The sequence below is a fragment of the Natator depressus genome, chromosome 1 (assembly GCF_965152275.1).
Source record: "Natator depressus isolate rNatDep1 chromosome 1, rNatDep2.hap1, whole genome shotgun sequence".
NCBI classification, from domain to species: domain Eukaryota; kingdom Metazoa; phylum Chordata; order Testudines; family Cheloniidae; genus Natator; species Natator depressus.
This window is the reverse complement of record NC_134234.1, coordinates 253497394-253517675: the sequence shown is the minus strand read 5'-3', so window position 1 is coordinate 253517675 and position 20282 is coordinate 253497394. Positions and strand designations below refer to the sequence as shown.

The following is a 20282-nucleotide window of genomic DNA, read 5'->3' as shown; positions in this document are numbered from 1 at the left end:
TCTATATAGATCAATGAGTTTGGGGCTGACCTTGCAGTGACTAAGCAGGTAAATGGGCAGCTATTCTGTGCTTGGTGGCTTCTCTTGCACAGGCTGGCACATTAAAGCCTTGTTGAGAGGGAAATGTTGACTGGGGTTATCTCCCGATTCTTTTCAGAAAGTTCCTTCAGATCTTTAACTTGCACCTTTTATGCATAAAAGGGTCTCATTTAACACCTTGACAGCAACTTTAATAGTGCAGAGAATCCCCACGCCCACCTCATGTTACACTCCGCTTTCAGCATTTAAAGTGTCTAAGCGCTAAAAAAGGGACTAGAACCCTCAGATAAAACCATTTATTTGGCATCTTGCTATAAATAGTTCAGGTCCCATTAATACGGAAAACAGGGACTTCAGTATAGGGCCTCTCTGAAGATGGGTCGGCCAGGTTTATCCCTTTCCTTTTTATTGCTAGAGTTCTCAAGAGAGATGCATCTCGGCCTGAACTTCTGAGTTACCCCACTTTCCACTCTGGATTGGCACAAATTGAATGGGTGCTGGTGCCTCATCTCGCACTGGATTGTATTCGTTTAGTTGCTGTATGAGGGCTGTCCTAAGCTTTCAGATGAAGGAACAGGGTTCTTCAGCCACTGATTGCTGATTTGGGAAGAGGGTTCCCTAGCTGTTGAGATGGCGGAAGTTAAGGTGAAGAGCCCTCACACCTGCTGAACTGATAGGGGTGGGCTGAGGGAAATGCAGGGGGGAGAAGGACCTGCAGCTGGCAGGATGGGGAGAAGAGGGTTGTTCCAGGCTTTGGCTGCTTTTCCTTCCCACACAGGTATCATACGCTTTGATTTGGTCTTCCTCTTCCTCCTCCCTCCTCTTCTTTTCTGGGGCAACCATCCTGCTAGCCACTTTCTTCTATTAAAAGGGCTGTTCCATCTCTTGTTGGACTCATTCCTGTCTGGCAAAATAACTGAATTTATAAAGTAACCTTCCCCAGCGTCAGTGTTGGGGGATAATAGCTCCATTTTGGCCATGAGGAAAGACAGTGCTTCTCCTACAATGGGGTCAGTCTGGGATAACAAACCACCCATAAAGACCACTCCCATCTATGAAAAGCGTGCTTGCATCCACTGGAAAGAAAAGGCTGGTGAGCCCCTCGGTGGGCTGTGTCTGTATGATTGTTTCTTTCCACAGCTGTGTTTTTTGAACTGCTCTTCCTGTGTTCTGTTATAGAATAGTCTTACAGGAACCAATCATTAGCGCTAAAATACCTCAGGTAGGAGAGCCAGTGTGACCTGCCAACCAATCAGATTGTGGATTGCAGTGGAAAAAAACTGAATTATACTAACCATTCCAGCGCCACGTTAGAGATGGGAACAGAGGCTTTTTTTAGGACAGTGCAGACTTGTGAGCGTGTGATCAAAGCTCCTGCTACCTCTGGGCTGCACATGTTCAGGTTTCACACCAAGTGGCTTTTCATTCCAAAAATTAAGTGGAAGGGTTAATACAGGTCATGCTTGTCCCATTACTATGTAGATTCACCTGGTGCAGTGAATGCTGTTGTCCTGTCACCTCTTTCACCTGCCGATCCACAGTGCTTACCTGCCAGCTTTCTAATACTGAAATCCTAGAAATTAATTCCAGCCCCTTTTGCTTTTTAACCTTCAATTATAGAGGCATTGGGGAATGGAGAAAAGACGCGCCAGGCCTAGAAAACAAAGGGTTCCTAAAATTGGACTTGCAACCCCAAAACTGATAGGGTAGTGAATATATAGACACACTCATCAGCATGGACTGTCCTTTTCTTCATGCTTCTGGAAATACCTCTGACACCTAGAGGTATGCAGGTACTCCATAGTACTGAACCTCAGCAACACGCTTCTCTGCTCGCTCCCTCGTGTCCTCTGCCACTCCAGAGAAAGGGCATCTGCTAATATGCCTGAATAATAAGGCACTGAAAGAGGAGAGAGGAAGCTTGTTGCAAGGTGTAATTGGATTTCCTTATGGTCTGTTTAGTTTGATTGCCCCATATGGCTCTTATGCGTGGAAGAGAGAGTGTGTTTTTTTGTGCTGAAGAGCAGTGTAGGCAACTGAAAACACTTGCTGTCTGCCTTTAGAATCTTCAGTGGGCAGCTGAAATGTTGTTTCAGTTCAAACAGCAGCTTCATACTTACATCAGTTATCAAATAATTTTCAGATACTTGCAGCAGCAAACTAATACTGAAAAAAATCCACATTTTAATTTTGGGAAAGGAATCCAAAGGGAATGTTTTGACTTATCCTTCTGTTGCTGGGCCATGGCTGGTATCTGCTTATCTTGGTCCTCTGGCCCTCAGAAAAGCAGTTTGAGGTCAGGGGACTTCTGCCACAAACCTCGGAAAATCCAATCAGATTGACAAATGAGGACAATGGAATCGGCCTGAAGGGCCCTCCATATAGCCACAGAAGAGGAGAGGTTCATTAAAGACAACTTCTCTCAGCACTTGAGACATACTGGGAGTAAAAGAACTCAAATGAAGCTAATCTGCACTTTGCCGAAGCAGTGCTTAGACTGTCCTCGTCTGTCTTCACACATCTCCCTCAACCCAGCCAAAATAGTATGCGCTCTAAAGACCCATACCTGCTGTAGAAGAGCCTTCTCCTTGCAATTGAATGCTCACTAAATACATACAGCCCTTCTCCTTGCCCCTCCTCCCTTCTTGTGGCAGAGCTTTGTTACTGCCTTGCTGGTAGGGAGGTGTCTGGCATCACATTCTCACAAGTCCAGACCCATTCATTTGTTTTGAGACACAGTTTGGATGTTTTTTTAAAAAAAGGCTAACTAGGTTGGTGGAGATTGCACAGCTGCCTTGGGTATTTAGGAACTATGCCATTGAAGGGTAGGCTCCATTAGGGTCCCTCTGCAGCACTGGAGAAGTATGGAGCAGCTATTCAGGAGGTGTCTTTTTCATAGGGTGACATGAACATGCAAGGTTTCAGAGTAGCAGCCGTGTTAGTCTGTATTCGCAAAAAGAAAAGGAGGACTTGTGGCACCTTAGAGACTAACCAATTTATTTGAGCATAAGCTTTCGTGAGCTACAGCGGATGCATCCAATGAAGTGAGCTGTAGCTCAAGATAGCTTATGCTTAAATAAATTGGTTAGTCTCTAAGGTGCCACAAGTCCTCCTTTTGTTTTTATGAACATGCAAGTTCAGTGAAAATATCCTGTAGTGACGCAATTTAAATACGCTACAATACCTAATGAGAGTGGCATCAGAAATCACTGGGGGTATGTCCCTGTGAGTGGGTTAATAGATTCGCTTTTTACTTCAGGCAAAGTTGTGTGGGGGCAGGAATAGCAGGATGGAGACATTGTATGTGCTTTGGACAAGCTGTGTGGGATCTGAGATGCACTGACGGAGCTATGTGTGGGTCCTGGTTTGGAAAAGCAGGGGCTGCTGCTGAAGAAGGAAACTCCCACAGAGCTTCCCCTTGTTTTTTACAAGTCCTAAAACTCACCAGAAATTATTAAGGAATGAAAAGGAGTGAGAAATGGGACCTTTTATTTTTCCCCTGTTTTGGTGTATTCGGACCTGCTTAGGTAATGCTAGATATATCCAGATGTCTGAATCCCTAGAAGTGGTCCATGCTCATTGCTCCTAGATCAGGAACATATCATAGTGAGGTTAGTCCTCGTTTTTGTTTTATTTATTGTACACACACATAGAATATGTAAACGGCTCCAGATCACAGGTCTGATTATGTGTGTATATACATATAGCCTTTAATTTTTTTTTAATTAACAGTAGCTTCCGTTTTGCATCAGTGCATGGTTAAAACCAGTACACATGTCAGCTGTTTCTTAACTTCATTTCTCCAATGAAATATTTCTCCTGTTTTTTGTTTGTTGTGCAGTCGGAGAAGAAATGTTAACATCTCGCTCTAAATCTCAGTGGAGTCTCTGTTCCCTTCTCTGATATAACAGATGGGTTATTGCTTGTTATAATTATTAACATTGTGGTGTGGGCTAGGGCTAGGGTGGGAGACGTTTTTATTTTGGGGCGGGGTGCGGGGATTGTTAAGGTTTGGAATGTTAACTCCAGTGGTGACTGACTGTTTCCGTAATAGCAGGTCGTTGTGGCTGCACGCTCTAGTAATTGAGGCTGTGTACTTCACCGAGCTTGTGGTAGAGCCTAGGACAAACCGCTGTCCCAAGAGAATGCTGGGATAGATAGAACTAGCCAATATGAGTCTGAACGTGGTGATTTTGCTGGTTGTTTTAGCTCCAGTTGTCAGCATGCTTAGTTTTTAATTTGATTAATAGATGTTACGCCATTACCTTTCCCACACCTGATTCCAGTCCCTCTGTCCCTTTTCCCATTATATGACATGTAAGTTAAAAGAGAATAAATGAAAACCTTCTTTGGTTTCAAACTGCATCTTGCTGTTATGTTCACAATAACCTCCACTCATATTAAACATGGCTACTGATCTCCAGTGTGGCTAGTAAATGTTCGGGAGAGTGAGAATCTGGGCACATTCTGATGCAGGCTGCCCTGCATGTGATACTAACATGTGGAACTGGGTAAATTTTGCATCTGCCTGAACATCAGACATACCAAGAATTCAGGAATCTCATAAACTAGGAGAGTACAGTGGTGGTGTCAATTTGAAGTTTTGCTTGCATTTGCTGGCGAAGGTTAATATGGATGAACTGGGTCTCACTGTGCCTCGTGCGCCCTCTCTCTTTTGTGTTTGGGGATTAGCAGTAAAGTATAAAAACCCAGCAAATTTAAGTGGAGGGACTAAAAACAGCGAGGTAAGAGTGGGAGAGTAAAAGCAGTGACATCACACCATTTTAAAAAGATGATGTAAGGTTTAATGGGTGAGGATTTGCAATATGCTATATCTCATTAACAGGAAGATCCTAACTTAACCCTAGACATTATATCTTCATCTCCTCCAAAGTAAGAAAGCATCTGCAAACTTGTCTTCCAGTCAGCTCCCCACCCTTCATTCCGAGTAGCTCCACTAAGGCAGTGGAAACTAAACAAAAGCCATTGCCTCTTTTTAAAAAGAAAACTTTGAGACAAACTTCACAAGGAGAAGGATCATGTATTTTCCCTCAGATTGAATATGAGCTTGAGTTTTTGCTTTTGCCCTCCTCTTGCCAAAAGTTTGTCAGCTAATGCTGGCAAAGTTGTCATTAACCCAATCCAGAGATGAAGGATGTAAGGCCAGCATTTGGTCCTACACAACTGCGTAAATGTCGAAAACTGTCTCTGGGGTTTTCTGGCTTTAGTAATGGCTCAAGCTGGAGTCACTGGCCATATTATCCCCATATGGTTAACAAAAGCCATGTTCAAAGTTATACAGTAAATGCAGATCGAATCCCCATTTCACCAAGTTCATTATCCTGGTTTCTGACACTAGAAGCCTCTTTGGATGGGTCTTTGTCTCCATTCTGAGCGGGAATATACCTTTCAGTCCATAGTTTACCTTTAATTGCCCCATGAAAGATATAGAAAGCCGCTTGCCTGACTACTCAGGTCTCTCTCAGCCCCGAGAAGGGGGAAAAGGAAGGAACTGCTTGTGTCTCTGCTTTTCCGGAATTCCACTCAGAGACCCACAAATCTTTCTTTGGCTCAGAATTTAGGATGAATTTTGCCTATTCTCTGGGAGCTGTAACTAACTCTCTGAACAACCTCCCATGATCTGTAGCATCTCAGCGTCTTTTAAAAGGCTTCTGTGTATTCTCAGAGCAACTATAGCATGGACCACAGCAACAACACACGCTTCCCTGACATAATGCCCAGATGTCCCCCACATGCCTCAGTCTTACTTTAAGTGGCCAACCCAAAGTGGCAAAAGGCCTGTTCAGTCTCTGTAAACATTTAATCCTTGCTGCCTCTGCCGAGAATGCCAGCTAGTGGCACCTGCTTCAGTTTCTGGGCGTTTCGCTAACTCATCATTCTTTTGTGTATCTGGACCAGGTGAATATCTAAACTTCTTGTTCCTCTCACAGCAAAGAAACAAAAGCAGGAGTTTCCCTGCGTGATTTTCTTTCTGAAGTGCATATTGGTGGAAAAGAGAACACCTTGTTATGTTCCTTTGCCCACAGCCCACACCTCCCTTCTTAGGCAGCTTCCCCCAACTCTGGCAGAGGGGCATATAGGGGTACAACAGCCAAATTTAGCTCTTTTCTGTCCTGGTTTTCCCCTCCTCAGCACCAGCTGTAATTTCCCACACGAATGACCGTATGAGATTTCCTTCGGCTTATGCCTTTCACTAAACTGCCTACTGAGGCTTTGATTCAAGGCTCTCCCCAACCCTACTGAGGGGTAGAACATAGATGGGTTAGAGGGTGACTCTGTTGTGATGGATGTAACATGGGAGCTGATGCAGTTTGAAACCCTTCCTCTCCTTGTGGTGTGTGTGAGTTTTGCTTTCTGCTGGTGGACAGGTATCTGTAAAGTCAGTTCTCTTTTCTCCTGCAGGGTGGATATGCCGCCTACAGATATGCACAGCCTGCCACTGCAACAGCAGCCACGGCCGCTGCGGCCGCTGCAGCAGCTTACAGCGATGGGTATGTAAGGAGGCATGGGGTGAACTGGATGTGCTCAGGGGTTCGTGGAGCACTGCTACTCCTTTTAAATTCTCCTCTATCTCATTACTCTGGCTCATTCCCCCTCCCCCACCCCCAAAGACGCCCCCCATCCACCCACACACACTTTAGAGGAAAATGTCCAGTTGGCCCATTCCAGGCTTGGGCTCTGTAGCTGTCAGATATATGGAATAGGGCACTAAACCTGGTTTCTCCCTTACCCCTTTGGTCCTCTGCCAAAAGAGACAACATGGTTTTATGGTTAGGGCCAGGTACTGGGAGTCACGAGACATGGTTTATATTCCAATTTCTTTGTTCTGTGACTGTGGGGTAAGTCACTGAATCACTCAGTGCCTCACTTTCCCCATCTGTAAAATGGTAAAAATGACCTTGTAAAGTAGTTTGAGATCCTTTCATGAAAACTTCTATCTAAGTGCAAGGAATTATTCAGATTATTATCAGAGTAATTGCCATAAGGTCTTTTACCTCCCTGTACAGTGAACATTGCATATTAATTCAAATGCATGGTGGGACTTTTCAGTCTTACTAGAGCTGGGGGAAAATTTTCAACCAAAACTTGGTGGGGAGGGGGAGCAGGGGCAGGGGAGGTGTCAAAAATGCAAATTCAGTAACACCAAAACATTTCATGAATTTGTGTTGATTTTGCCAAATTGTTCTGGCCAACTCTCCTGCCCCGCATCCCTCCCAAAAATCTGAAAAAATCTAAATGTTTTGTTTTGACATTTCAAACTGAAATGTTTCAATTTTGGGGTCAAAACCACTTTTTATTTTGAAATTTCCTTCAGTTTTGAAAATGCAAAAACTTTAAGAAAAACACTTGAAGTCAAAACAAAAGGTTTTGTTTGACCTGAAACTAATTTTTTTTGAATTGTCAGCAAACTGAAAAATCCCTAATTTATCCAGCTCTAAAGCTTGCACTCCTGTCTTCATATTCTGGACAATTCCCCTCTCCCTTACATTTAGTTGCTATAATCATGGCAGCTGCCCTAATACCAGTAGTTGCCCTCCTCCAAAATCGCACCACTAGAGGTAGGAGGGGCACTAAATATGATGCCAGCTGTTCTCACCACGCTCCTGCTAATTGAGAATATGGCTTTTGTGTGTCTCCTCCTTGCAGGCCTTTCTTTCATCCCATCTCATACAACGTATCCATAGATGCTCTCTAGAGTGGGGCTGCCTCAAGCAGGTGTGGGCGGGGGCACAACATTTCCCCCCCAACCCTCCCACTTCCTCTCGTCAAAGAGTAATATCTAAATCCCTCTGTGGAGTGACATTTTTTCTTTTCCCCCTTTCCTCAGGTATGGCAGGGTGTACACAGCAGACCCTTATCACGCCCTTGCCCCTGCCGCTAGCTACGGAGTTGGCGCTGTGGTAAGTATGATTTTCTTTCTATCCTCCTGCCATTTCTCTCATTCCTACTATGATGAATAGCTGCCTAGGGCACAGGAGCTGCTATGAGTCTCCATCGACAAGCTTTTCTCTTCAGTCAAGAGGCCTCTCACTGCAAGGAAGCTCTCCAGCTAGTCCATGCCCTCTTGTCTGTATTGCCTGACAGATCTGTTACTGCAGTTGGAGATGAGCAGTGTCTTGTTGTTCTGGTGCTTAGGAGAGGGATGGGGAGAGCAATAAGGTGATATGATAGTGTGGCTTTATTATTATTATTTGTATGACCATAGCGCCTAAGAGCCCGAGTCATGGACCAGGATCCCACTGTACTTGGTGTTGTACAAACACAGAATTAAAAGATGGTCCCTGCCCTGAGGAGCTTACAGGCTAACCAGACAACACAGAAACAGGGTGGGGGAAGGGGTCTCTCACACAATCAGAGTGAACAATGTGTTGGTGGCAAACAGCATGTTAGTGCTGTGACTTTTTTCCTTATTTTGGTGGGTGCAGTTAGGATGGGATAATTAAAAGGAAGGGCGAGGGGAACATTGAAGGGAAGGGAAATGAGGGGAATAGGGAAGGGAGGGGAGAAGAGGAAAACAGGGGTGATGCTGAGGCAGAGAGACTGTGAGGGAGGAGGGAGGGTTGGAGCCAACAGCCAATCAGCACAGGGTGGAAAAAGTCCACTCAAAGCTGTAGAAAGTTCTCCCAGGATACGTCTACAATGCAGTGAAAAACCCGCGGCACTGAGTCTCAGCCCAGGTCAGCTGACTTGGGCTGCAAGGCTATAAAATTGCAGTGTAGATGTTCGGGCTTGGGCTGGAACCTGGACTCTGAGATCCTCCCCCCTTGCAGGGTCTCAGAGCCTGGGCTTCAGCCCAAACCTGAATGTCTACACTGCAGTTTTATAGCCCTGCAACCCAAATCCCATGAGCCCGAGTCAGCAGACCTGGGCCAGCCACGAATCTTTTATTGCAGTGTAGACGTAACCTATGGATCAAAGGTCTCTGATTTGGCTGTTTCTGCCCTTAACCAGCCCTGCTCTGTAGCTTTCTTCCAAGCCCACGTGGGGGGAAGGGCAGAAAGACACACCTAGGTCCTAGTGCCCCCAGAGTGTGTGGACAGTCTCCCCTGCACAATCCTGAGGACAGGAGTACCCCCAGCTGGGCCCATTTTACCCCCTGGCCCTTGCTTTGGCTGCTTCTGCTTCTACTTCTACTGGATGGAGTCTCTGGAAACTGTTGTGGCAAAGCTTGAAAGCACAAGGCATCCTTTCACCACCACTTCCCTTAACTTTAAATACTGTGTTAAATGTCAAGAATACTAATTCTTGGTAGGGGAGGTGGAATAAGGTCTTGTCTCTCATGGGCCTCAAGAGAGCTGCCAACAACCAATGGAGTTGTTGTTCCTGGTTCCCCTGGGCACTAGAATGAGGTTGCTGAGGAGCAACACAATGATTGGCAAAGTGCAACCTGTCAGCTATGGCAGAAAGAAAGTCAGTAAACAATTAGGCCCTCAGGGCCATTGCACCCATTGCCTTCAGTGGGTTTCCACAGGTGTCACTGCTTGGGACTTTGTATACCATTGTTTTGTACAAGAAGGAAGAGATTCCAGTTCCATCGCTCAGCTCTGTAGGGCTCAGAGGAATAAAAAGTAGCAAAAGTTTATTTTGTTACTAAAGTCAGATCTGACTCTGATACATACACAGAGCAGGTTAGCTGAGGTAGAAGGAGCCATTTTTCTGCCCCTGCATTGCTCTGTAAAGCAAAGCAGAACTATATAGAAAAGATGGCAGGTGAATGGATCAAGGACTCGTTGCAGAGAACAGACCTAGATGGCTTGCTTGGCTCTCCTTTATCCTCAGTGCTTCTTGCATTTCTAAGTCCCAAGTTCTATATGTTTAAGGGCTCAGAATGGGAGGAAACCCCCTACAGAAAGGAGCATGAGGGCCTTCGAGCATTGGAAGCATTGCAGACCAACACTGAGGTGCATGGGGGTGTGGAATTCCTGGGATTGGAACAGCAAGGGGTGTTCCAGGTCAGGAGTGAGTAAGGAGACCACATAGAAAGTGTGAAAAATCAGGACGGGGGTAGGGAGATGAGATAATAGGTGCCTATCTAAGAAAAAGCCCCGAATATCAGGACTGTCCCTATAAAATCGAGACATCTGGTCACTCTAGGAGTGAGATGCTGGGGAAGAGCTGTGGTGGGGGACATGACTGGAAAGACAGGTTAGACCAGGTCAGGAATGAGGTGTGTGGGCATCTGAGGTGAGTGGAGCAGCTTGCACAGAACTCACCCTCACCAACTCTGCTTCCAGTCAATACTGTATCTCTGCTCTTATGAAAATTGAAATGCAAGCGGGTTCATCCAAAAAGGAAACATAGAATTGTACTCTGAGATCCTTGGAGCTGTTTGGATTAGGAGATTTGCTCAACTCTACTTTCAACTAACTGGTTGTCTGTGAGGCTATCCCACCTGAGCCTGGTGTCTGTTTTTTCTGACTTTCCCATCTCATCTGCCAGTGGGAGTCTCCAAAGATGGTAGATCAACACCCGGACGCGCACTCACCAATCCCTTTCATGGAGTTTTTGTCATTGCTTTGAATGTTTCTCTCCCCAAGCTCCTAATCACCTTTTCTTTTATCCTTTAACTTCTGCAGGCGAGTTTATACCGAGGTGGCTACAGCCGATTCGCCCCCTACTGAAGTGACGTGAGCCCCTGCAAGTGGGACAGCCCCCCCAGTTCATGAGGCCTGGCTATTGCAATATTTACTAGTAGAGGAACTCTATAGCAAGATGAGGAGGAAAAACAAAAAAAGAAAAGAGAAAATACTTTTTTATACCTCACTATGTTCTTTGAATATGTATTTTTCCTTTAAATTTCTGCCTTTAATTCTTTTGTTCCAAAGATTGTGCTTTTTTTGTTTGTTTTTTTGTTTTTTAACTGTGGTAAAAAATAATGCATTTCCGTGTCTGTATGTTGGTGCATAGCTTATCCTACCAATCACGGAAGAGGCAATTAATGATAAGGAAAGATGTTAGGAACCAATATCATGCAATTAATTGTGGACAAAGTTACTTACCTGGGTCTGGTGCTTGGCACCTGTGAGATAGGAGGATGTGAGGGAGAGCCTCTTCCTGCTGTGTTTCTGCCCTTTGGAGGGACGCATTGATTGGCTGTGGCTGGAACCCACATGCTGGTGAGAAGTAGTTGTTTGTATTTGAAAAGAAGGGAGATGCGGAGACTTCCAGCATTTTATCACCATCTGGCATGCACACACTTGGAACAGTTTCAGGGGCGTCAGGACTGTATAATTGGCAAGAGAAGATTCCCCAAACTTGCCCAAAGACTTGGGCGATTAACTGCAGTAGGGAACAAGACTTTGAAATGAATTCTTGTTATCTCTCCCCCCACACACACCTTGATTGTTGTCCACTACTGGACTGTAATTGTCTGTCCTTCCTCTGCTTTCTAAGGTCTTTCTCCTTTACTGCCCCTCTTTTTCCCTTCTTGAGGATTGGTTGGTGTGATGCTGCAAACGTGGGCCAGTAAGGACAGAGCTTGAGGCAATGGTTTAGAGTGCTTGTGTCTCGGACATCAAGGAGTGGTTAGATTTACTGAGCATTTGCAGCTTTATGGGGAAGGAAGCTGGCTGAAGAACCCTGCATCGGTGCCACACTGAGCTGCTCTGAGGTTCAGCATTCAAGGTCCCTCTCCCTATTCACCATGAGCCACTTAGGCATTGCTGCAAATAAATCATTAAAGTAGTGTGAAGACAAAAAATGAGTCATGGAGCAGCTGCAGAGGGACAGAGGAGTGTGTGTGAGGGGAAGAGAGTGTGTTTTATTTCAGAACGCTGTTCCTGAAGTGATTTTGGATAGCTCAGATGTCTGGAGGTAGGCAGAAGCCGTTTGTACAAGCTCTGAAGTCATAGGAACCTCCCATCTGCTAGATCTATTTGAGGCCCTTAAATATTTAATCTAGAGCCTCAGTGGCCATTTGCCCAGCCTCTCAGTATCCTGCAAAGAGCACCTGGACTGCTCATTCCACATTTACACTACAGACTATTTAGAAGGGCTCCATGGCTCCCAAGGCCATCTTCCTTCTGCTCTTTTAACTGGAGTGATTCTTCTATTTTAAAAAGCAGGCATTTTATAGGTTGCTGCAAGGAGTAGCACTGTGGCAGGGAGTCGTTGCTGTCAACATCTGAGCTTGATTTTAGAACTCAGAGGAATAGTCTCCCATCCAGTTGTTAGTTTTTGCTATGCTCCCAGCAACTCTTGCAATCAAAGGCAGATTCTCTGAAGCTTTATCTAACCCTAGACACTAGAGAAACAGAGAGAGAAGCACAATTCCATTTGGCTCTCTTGTCTAGCTGAACTGGTACGGGGGTGACTTTTCACTCCCAGAAGGGCTGTGTGGGGTGTGGATTTGTAGCTAGAGCCTTTCAACTCCTGCCACCATACACTTGCTTCTCTGTCAACAGTTGATATCAGAATAGGAAAGCAGATGCGCTGAACTTTAAGCATTGTAAGTGGGCAGGGCTGTCTGGGAGGTGCACTGACCCACCATGCACAACACACATCTTTGCTCTTCCCTTCAGCAAACGTCCTCCCTGTGCCTGGCAGGGAGGAGTTGCCTGAAATGGGAAGGATTGGGGAGACATTAGTTAAGCTAGAGACCCTAAGGCTATTGATTCTATGGAGGAATAGCTAGAACAAGGGGACACCAAACTGCCAGCCTGTTGGCCACTTTTTTCGTTGTTGTTTTTTTTTTCTCCCCAAGCCAAAGTTTGGTTTGTTGCAGTTATGACAATTTTTGTTGTTTGTATATAAATATTTTAGTTAGATTGAAAACAGGGTGGGGGAGTGGGGTGTTGGGCTTTCACAAAATCAAGAAAATGAGGGGACGGTGGGATTTTTGGCTTTTACTGGTTGAGTGGGAAATTTTTTTTTCCAGTAGAACTTCTAGTGTCATATTGAAGGGAAGCCAATTTCCATCATGTGGCAGATGGGAGTGGGAGACTCCTTTCTGGAGCTGAGACACAGCAAAAGCCTCAAATGGAGTTCATCATAGCCACACCTAGGGTGGTGGGGGGAGTGAAAACAGGATGTCTCTTCCCTTACTCTCAGGAAGGAGAAATTGCTGATGCTGTAGGGCCACAGAATGGGAGAGGGTGAGGGGCCACAGCTTGCTTAGCGCTGTAGTGGCAGGAGCTTGAGCTTCGGCCGCTTTCATGTGTCTCAGTTCAGCTGGTTCTGACTGTAGCTTCTGAAAGGTCAAGCTCCACTTTCTCAAGAGCCCTCCTGCACCATGGCAGTGCAGTGTGTGGTTGGTTGCCCCCTTGCTTCTCCATCTGTAGGGAAGGCTGAACACATTTCTGCTGTTAAGTAGGGTCTGTGCTTGACAGATATAACCCCGCTTAGTGCTGAGAATCTGGGTTCTCGTCACATAAGTGCCTGGGTTTAGCAGGGGGTGGGTCACCTAATGCTTTAGCACCTACTGTCACCAGCTTCTGATCCACAAAGGCCAGTCCCCTAATGCATCAGTGGGGGCTGCCCTGATCTATTAATCACTGTTCTAGGCCCCTCAGTGTATTAGCACCTGGGTTTCCCTAATTCGTACTCCGTGGTGACCGGGCTGGGGGGAAGCTAAGCCCTTTGTCCTGCTGACTACAGGAGTTAGTTCTATAATTTTAGACATTTACCATCCATACAGTCCAGGTGATACTTTCCAAAACCAAAACCTCCCAGACAGCTTTTACCACAGCTGGATTTTTGCAGCATGGTTACTCCTATGAATTCTGTGCCATGGCAAGCAAGAGCCTTTCATCCCTCCCTCCATCCCTCTTGGCAAACACAATGACTCTGATTCCACAGATGACATTTAATGAATTGGCTCATGATACGAAGGACCTATTTCCATTCAGATTAGCCAAGCCTTGGCTGGTTTGAAGTATCCATTGTTCCAAAGATTGAGGAAGGCCCATATCTCCCTATGCAGACTTAATTATACTCAGGCTTTTTACAGGGATGAGGGGAATGGGGGTACAAAAGTGGAGCAGGCTTTTGTCACTGAGAACATCTAGTACTTTTGTCCTGTAATGATCAGTGTTCAAGAGTTTGTGTCACACAGGACTTGGCTCAGGGCCTTAACCACTTAGGTCTGGTCTGCCCCCCAGTGTTTGTACCAGTATAACTAGTTTGGTAGAGGGGTGATTTTAATGATATTGTTATACTGGTACGATCCAAATGCGGGTGCTGTTATACTGGTATAAAGGTGCATTATACCAGTATAGCTTATTCCCCTTTCCACATGGGAATAAGCTATATCAGTATAAGGCACATATGTATATTTGTGTCCACACTAGAGGTGTTGTGTGACTTTAACTACACTGGCGTAGGTAAAGCAGTACAACTTTTGTGTGTAGACAAGCCCTTAGTGTACCAGTTATCCATTTCTTATAACCAGCCATTCATAGGGCAGGCAGTCATGGAGGTCCTGTCTACAGTAGAGTTCAACCATGTTAGCCAAAGCCATGCTTTTAAATTATATTCTTGCTTAGACAGCCCACTGCTATGGGGACAGTAGTGTGGTCCAGTGGGATAGAGCACTAGGCTGGGAGTGGAAGACCTGGGTTCTAGACTAGGTTCTACCGATGATCCTGCCATGTGACCTTGGGCAGGCCTGTTCATCTCCCGGTGCATCAGTTTTCCCCATCCACAAAGCAGGGATTGTGATACTTTATCCTCCTTTTGTGAAGCCCTTTGACACCTATGGATGAAAAGTTCTATATGAGATCTAAGTAATGTCTCAAACCCCAGTATAGGTAGGGCCTAACTGGTATAAAATGGTTTATAAAACGATTTCATAGCCTAGCAACTTGCTGGTGAGAATCATTCTTAACTGAGGTCCTGGCTGTTGTGGTTTTTTGAGCTCTGCTATGTGGGCACCTTGGGGGCTTTGCAAATCTTCATATATCCCCCTTCTACCCCAATCCCCAAGGAAAAGACAAGTAGAGAATAGGTGTGGGGAGCACTTAGGAATTCAAGAAGGGAAAGAAATATTGGCTCTGGGGAACTCTTCTTTTGCTGAGTCCAGCTCCAAAGGGAAACCACACAAGCAGCTTGGAGAATAACTTGCTGCTTGCGCCCCTCTAGTATGGTCACGTCTAAGGAGTCCATGCCTTGGCGGAGGGGGAAGTGGTTTTTAAAGAGTGTGTTACTTGTTTGCACTGTTTTAAAATAGGAGAAAAAAACAAACTAGTGAACAAGGTGAACATCCAATGTAAACTTCAGTGTGTTTTTATTTTGTCATGCTCTTGAAAATGTCAAACATTTTGTAGTATACACGAGTGAGACTTGATTCTTTGTTGCATAAAACACTATTTTTTGGTGATGTTACTGTCTGAAAAGCTCCTCCCTCCTTGCCCCCACCCTACTGATCTCCCCACCCCAACTTATTTTATTCTATAATGAAATCACCAGTCGACAAGGCATGCAGGAATGTAATAGCCAGAGTGTGAAATGGGGTCCTTTCCAAGTAGGCTTTGGGTGTCCTCCAGGGTGGAGTCCTTCCTGTAGCTTGCAGTATGCAACATAACACCCCTCCCAGAACACACACCGGTTACAAAGCAAATTGAACTAAGACGTCCAATGCCAGAATCGGTTGCCACCACTAACAGTGGAGGGGGACATTCCAGAAGTGGTGTAACCACTTGCAGTTGTTGTCCTACCCATGTTTCTGGCAGCAACCAGTGAAAGCTTACACAGGAAGATGACAAATACGGTCAGTGCCAGTGCAGCCAGTCGGCAAAGATTGGTAGCAGAGTAAGAATGCATCAGCCAAAACCTTGCCTTTAAGGAAATTGATGATGTATAAAGCCGTCCACCCGAGTATTCATTTGGCTGGCAATCTGCAAAGTGCCAGTGATCTAAGGATTGATTCTAAAGCTGGTCAATAAGTCTCTCTTTTGCCAGATATTTTTTTGGGGGTGGGTGAGTGGGTGGGAGGGGTCTGTTTGTTGCTTCCCTGAGGAGTGATCTCGTTAAGGGAATCTGGCCTCCCACATAAATAATCTCAGCTTCAGTCACTTTTTTCTGTTTTTCTCTTGACAGTATTTTTTGTGTGCGCGCGTGGCAGCTCAGTTTGGCTGCGTTCTCAAGTGACGAAGTAATCCTCTTTTACCCCAGGGGATATGATTTGTTTTTCTTTTTATGTTATCAATTCTGCTTGTAAATAGCTGGAGCAAAAAAAAAAACCTGGGGCCGATAGCAAACGAGAACCAGGGCTGTAGAGCGATATGGAGCTGGTGGAGAGTTTACTGACCTCACGGGCTGATCTGCCTGAGACTTGGAGCTTTTCAATGCAAGGCTAAAATTCCACGGAACCTCCAGTGGCAATGACTGACTTTGCCCCTTCATGCAGTCTCCCCACCACCTTTCCATTGCCAGGTACCCTTGGGGCATAGGATGCATCAAAATTAGATGCTTTCCTCTCCCCTGGATCATTTCCTAGGACGCCCAAGCTGCTTGTTCAGGGTCCCATTTCTCTGCTGACTCTGGAGAAGCAGTACCTGCATCCCAGGGCTTTGTGACCGTCTCTAACTTCCTTCCCCCTCTCATTAAGTATCATATTGTATAGTAGCTTTCAGACCATACAGTATTCATTGGGTTACTCCTATTATTATCAAGTAGCTGGAATTGTGAAGGTCGGAGTAGTTAGATCTTTAGCTTTTATTCCTTTTTTTGTATTACTATCCATGTGTATAAATTATTGATCATGTTGCTGGCTTTTATAAACTCTAAGCAAGGGAGGAGCCCTTCCTCACCCTTTGCAAATGGTAATGAAGCACTGTTTTTAAATAAAAGAGAAACACCAGTCGGATGTGTCCTGAGTGTTTGTTTACGGGGTTCTCTGTTGTGAGCGTTGTTGGTTTTCGTGCCCATTCCCCTTTGCAGAAGAATTTCGCTGTTCTCACTTTGGAGGGCAGAGAGGCTTTTTTAAAAAATGATCAATGTAAAGCTCAGGAAAGTCAAGCCAAGAATACTGCTGGGATGCAGGAGAGGCGCTCTCAGAGCTCTGCTGATGCACCTCAGTCGTGACCGACCATGTTCGTTAATTGGGCCCCCAAATCTGTCTGTATCTCCCAGTCCTGTTCTACCGCACTCCCTGCTATCCATATCCTGCGTTTTCTTAAAAGCAGGAAAACCCACTCACTGTGGACATGATTTGAGACTTTATTTCACCTATAAGCAATCCACATCTGAACCCAGTTTTAGGGGGTGAAAGGCTAATATTTCAGCCCATAGCGTCTTTAGGGCCATTTGCCTTAAACCTGTGTACCCAGCCACCCTGCCATTTGTGTTCGCACGGCCTCAGCACATGACTCAGAGTCAGCAGTTCTAGGTTCTAATCTTGGCTCTGCATAGATTTCCTGTGGGAGATTGGACAAGTAATTTTAAACTCTCTGATCCTCTTTGCCCGTAAAATGAGGATACTATTATTGCACACAAGTGTTGAGGTTTGAATTCATTCATATTTTATAAAGTGCTTTGAAATACTGAAATGAAAGACATCATGCAAGTGTATTATTATTAGCCCTTGAAATAGATGTGTTTTCCAGGCTAATGATCCTAAGAATGAGGGAGAAATAATAAATCATAGTGCTGGCAGAATTATGCGTAATTGTAAAAGTTGACAAGGGGAGCAAAAGAATACAAGGAGAAATCTGTGGCCAGCAGCATTAAGGAAAAGAAGGAGAATTCTGGAGTACATCAGGAACAAAAGGAACGCTACCAAAGGTATTAGTCCATTTCTAAATGGAAATAGTAGAATTGTCAATAATAATGAAGAAAGGCAGAAATGTCCAATAAATATTTGTTCTATGTTTGAGCAAAAGCAAGATGATGTATTCATATCCAATATTTTCCATTCCACCAGTAACTAAGGAGAATGTTAAACAGCAGCTACTAAAGTTAGACTTCTTTAAATCAGGAGATCCAGATAACTTGTTTCCAAATAGCTGGGCAAAGAGCATTCTGGACCAATAATGTTGATTTTTAGTAGGTCTTGGAACACAGGAAGTTCCAGAGGACTGGAAATTAAGTCAGTGATGTGCCAGTATTTAAAAAGGGATGACCCAAGTAAGTGTCAGCTTAATTTTGATTCCAGGTAAGATAATGGAACAGCTGATACTGGACTTGATTAATGAAGAAATAAGAGGGTAAAACAATTCATACCAGTCAACATGGGTTTATGTCAGAGGGGGGCAAACTACAGCCCGCAGGCCCCTCCTGCTCGGCTCATGAGCTCCTGGCTGGGGAGGCTAGCCCCTGGCACCTCCCCTGCTGTCCCCCCGCAGCCTCAGCTCGCTGCGCTGCCAGCGCGGGAGGGGGCTGCAGTGCAGGGGCAGGGGAGAGAAGGAAGGGAGGCTCACCTGCAGCCACAGGGGAGCAGGCAGGCAGGCGGTGCGGGTGGCGAGAGCACGGCGAACGCAGGCAGAGGACTCAGGAGGAGCACCACGCAGCCTGCCGGAGAGAAGCGGCACTTTGAAGGGGAAACCACTGCTCCTCCTGAGTCCTCCGCCCATGTTCGCCGGGCCGCATTCTGAAAGAAGATTTAGAGGGGGGCCTGTTGGGGCGGGGCTGTGGATAGGGGTCGGGGCAGTCAGGGAGCAGGGGGGGGTTGGATAGGGAGTGGGGTCCTGGGGGGGGGTGCGGTTAGGGGTAGGGGGGTCCCAGGATGGAGTGGTCAGGGGACAAGGAGTGGGGGGGGGTTGCATGGGTCAGGAGTTCTGAGGGGGGGCAGTCAGGGGGCGGGAAGTGGGACGGGGCAGATAGGGTTAGGGTTTGGGGAGGCACAGCCTTCCCTACTTGGCCCTCCGTACAGTTTTGGAACCCCAATGTGGCCCTCAGGCCAAAAAGTTTACCCACCCCTAGTTTATGTTGATACCATTTTTCATTATATTGCAAATTTGGTTGATGAAGGCAGTAGTGTTGGTGTAATACGCTTGGACTTCTGTATGGCATTTGACTAGGTACCCAACTACATTTTGATTAAGAAACTAGAACAATACAAAATCAACATGATACATAATAGATTAAAAACTGGCTAACTGATAGGTCTCAAACAGAAAATCATTACTGAGAAGGTGTGTATCTATTGATGTCTGCAGGGCTGGTTCTTGGCCCTATGCTATTCAACAATTTCATCCTGGAAAAAACACACAGAAACAACACTGATAAAGTTTGCAGATGCACCAAGGATTGAGAGTCATAAATAATGAAGAGAACAGGTCACTGGTACAGAGTATTCTGGATTGCTTAGTAAGCTGGGTGCAAGAGAACAATATATGTTTCAAATATGGCCAAGTGTAAGGTCATCAAGGAATAAAGAATGTCGGCCATACACGATGGAGGACTCTATATTGGAAAGCAGTGACTTTGGAAAAGACCTGGGGGTGATCAAATACTCTGGCTACAAGGGCTAACGCTATCCTTGGCTATGTAAACAGGAATCTCGGGTGGGAGTAGGGAAGTTATATCACCTCTGTATTTGGCACTGGTGTGACCGTTACTGTAATACTGTGTCTAGTTCTGGTGCCCACACTTCACTTGAAAAATTAGAAAAGGTTCAGTGAAGAACCACAAAAACAATAAAAGGATTAGAAAACACGCCTTATAGAGATAGACTCAAGGAGCTAAATCTGTCTAGGGAATCCAAGAGAAGGTTAAAGGCTGAGTTGATCACAGTCTATAAGTACCTATATGGGAAACAAATTTGATAAAAAAGAGGGCTCGTCAGTCTAGCAGATAAAGGTATAACAAGCTCCAATGGATGGAAGCTGAAGCTAGACAAATTCAATATTGAAATAAGGCACACTGTTAAAAAAAAATGTGGGAAATTAATCTGTGGAACAACTTACCCTTGAGTTGTGGTGGATTCTTCATCACTGAAATTTTTTAAATTAAGATTGGGTGCTTTTCTAAAACATCTGCTCTAGTTCAACCACAGCTGTTGGACTTGATGAAGGAATTAGTTTAGGGAAGTCCTATGGCCTGTGTTAGGTAGGAGGTCAGACTGGATGATTACCATGATCCCTTTTGGCCTTTCACATCTATGAATCTACTGCACTGTGATGCCAACTCTTTAATAATAGGTGATGGGCTTGCTTTCACTGCACTTTGGTGCTGTTAGTCTGTCCTCTAGTGGCTGGCTGAGGAAAATTGCAATTATTCCAGATAAGAGTGATGGCTCTGAAACATTTTGGGACCCAGTGGGGAGCACCCTTTTCTTTTTTTCT

General features: G+C 45.3%; 1 protein-coding gene across 14 annotated transcripts in view; it reads left to right on the top strand.

Annotated features, from left to right (window-relative positions):
* Positions 1 to 16854, top strand: part of RBFOX2 (RNA binding fox-1 homolog 2) — a 250747-nt gene extending 233893 nt beyond the window's left edge. For 8 of the 14 annotated variants that reach the window (XM_074941424.1, XM_074941443.1, XM_074941434.1 and 5 more), the window contains 4 exons: positions 1219 to 1261; positions 6463 to 6551; positions 7889 to 7961; positions 10638 to 16854. In XM_074941424.1, coding sequence (XP_074797525.1) covers positions 1219 to 1261; positions 6463 to 6551; positions 7889 to 7961; positions 10638 to 10682 — 250 coding nt within the window. In that variant the 3' untranslated portion in view covers positions 10683 to 16854. The remainder of the gene's footprint in view (positions 1 to 1218; positions 1262 to 6462; positions 6552 to 7888; positions 7962 to 10637) is intronic. The other 6 variants (XM_074941501.1, XM_074941415.1, XM_074941458.1 and 3 more) reach the window with 1 other exon arrangement.
* The last annotated feature ends 3428 nt before the right edge of the window (positions 16855 to 20282 follow it).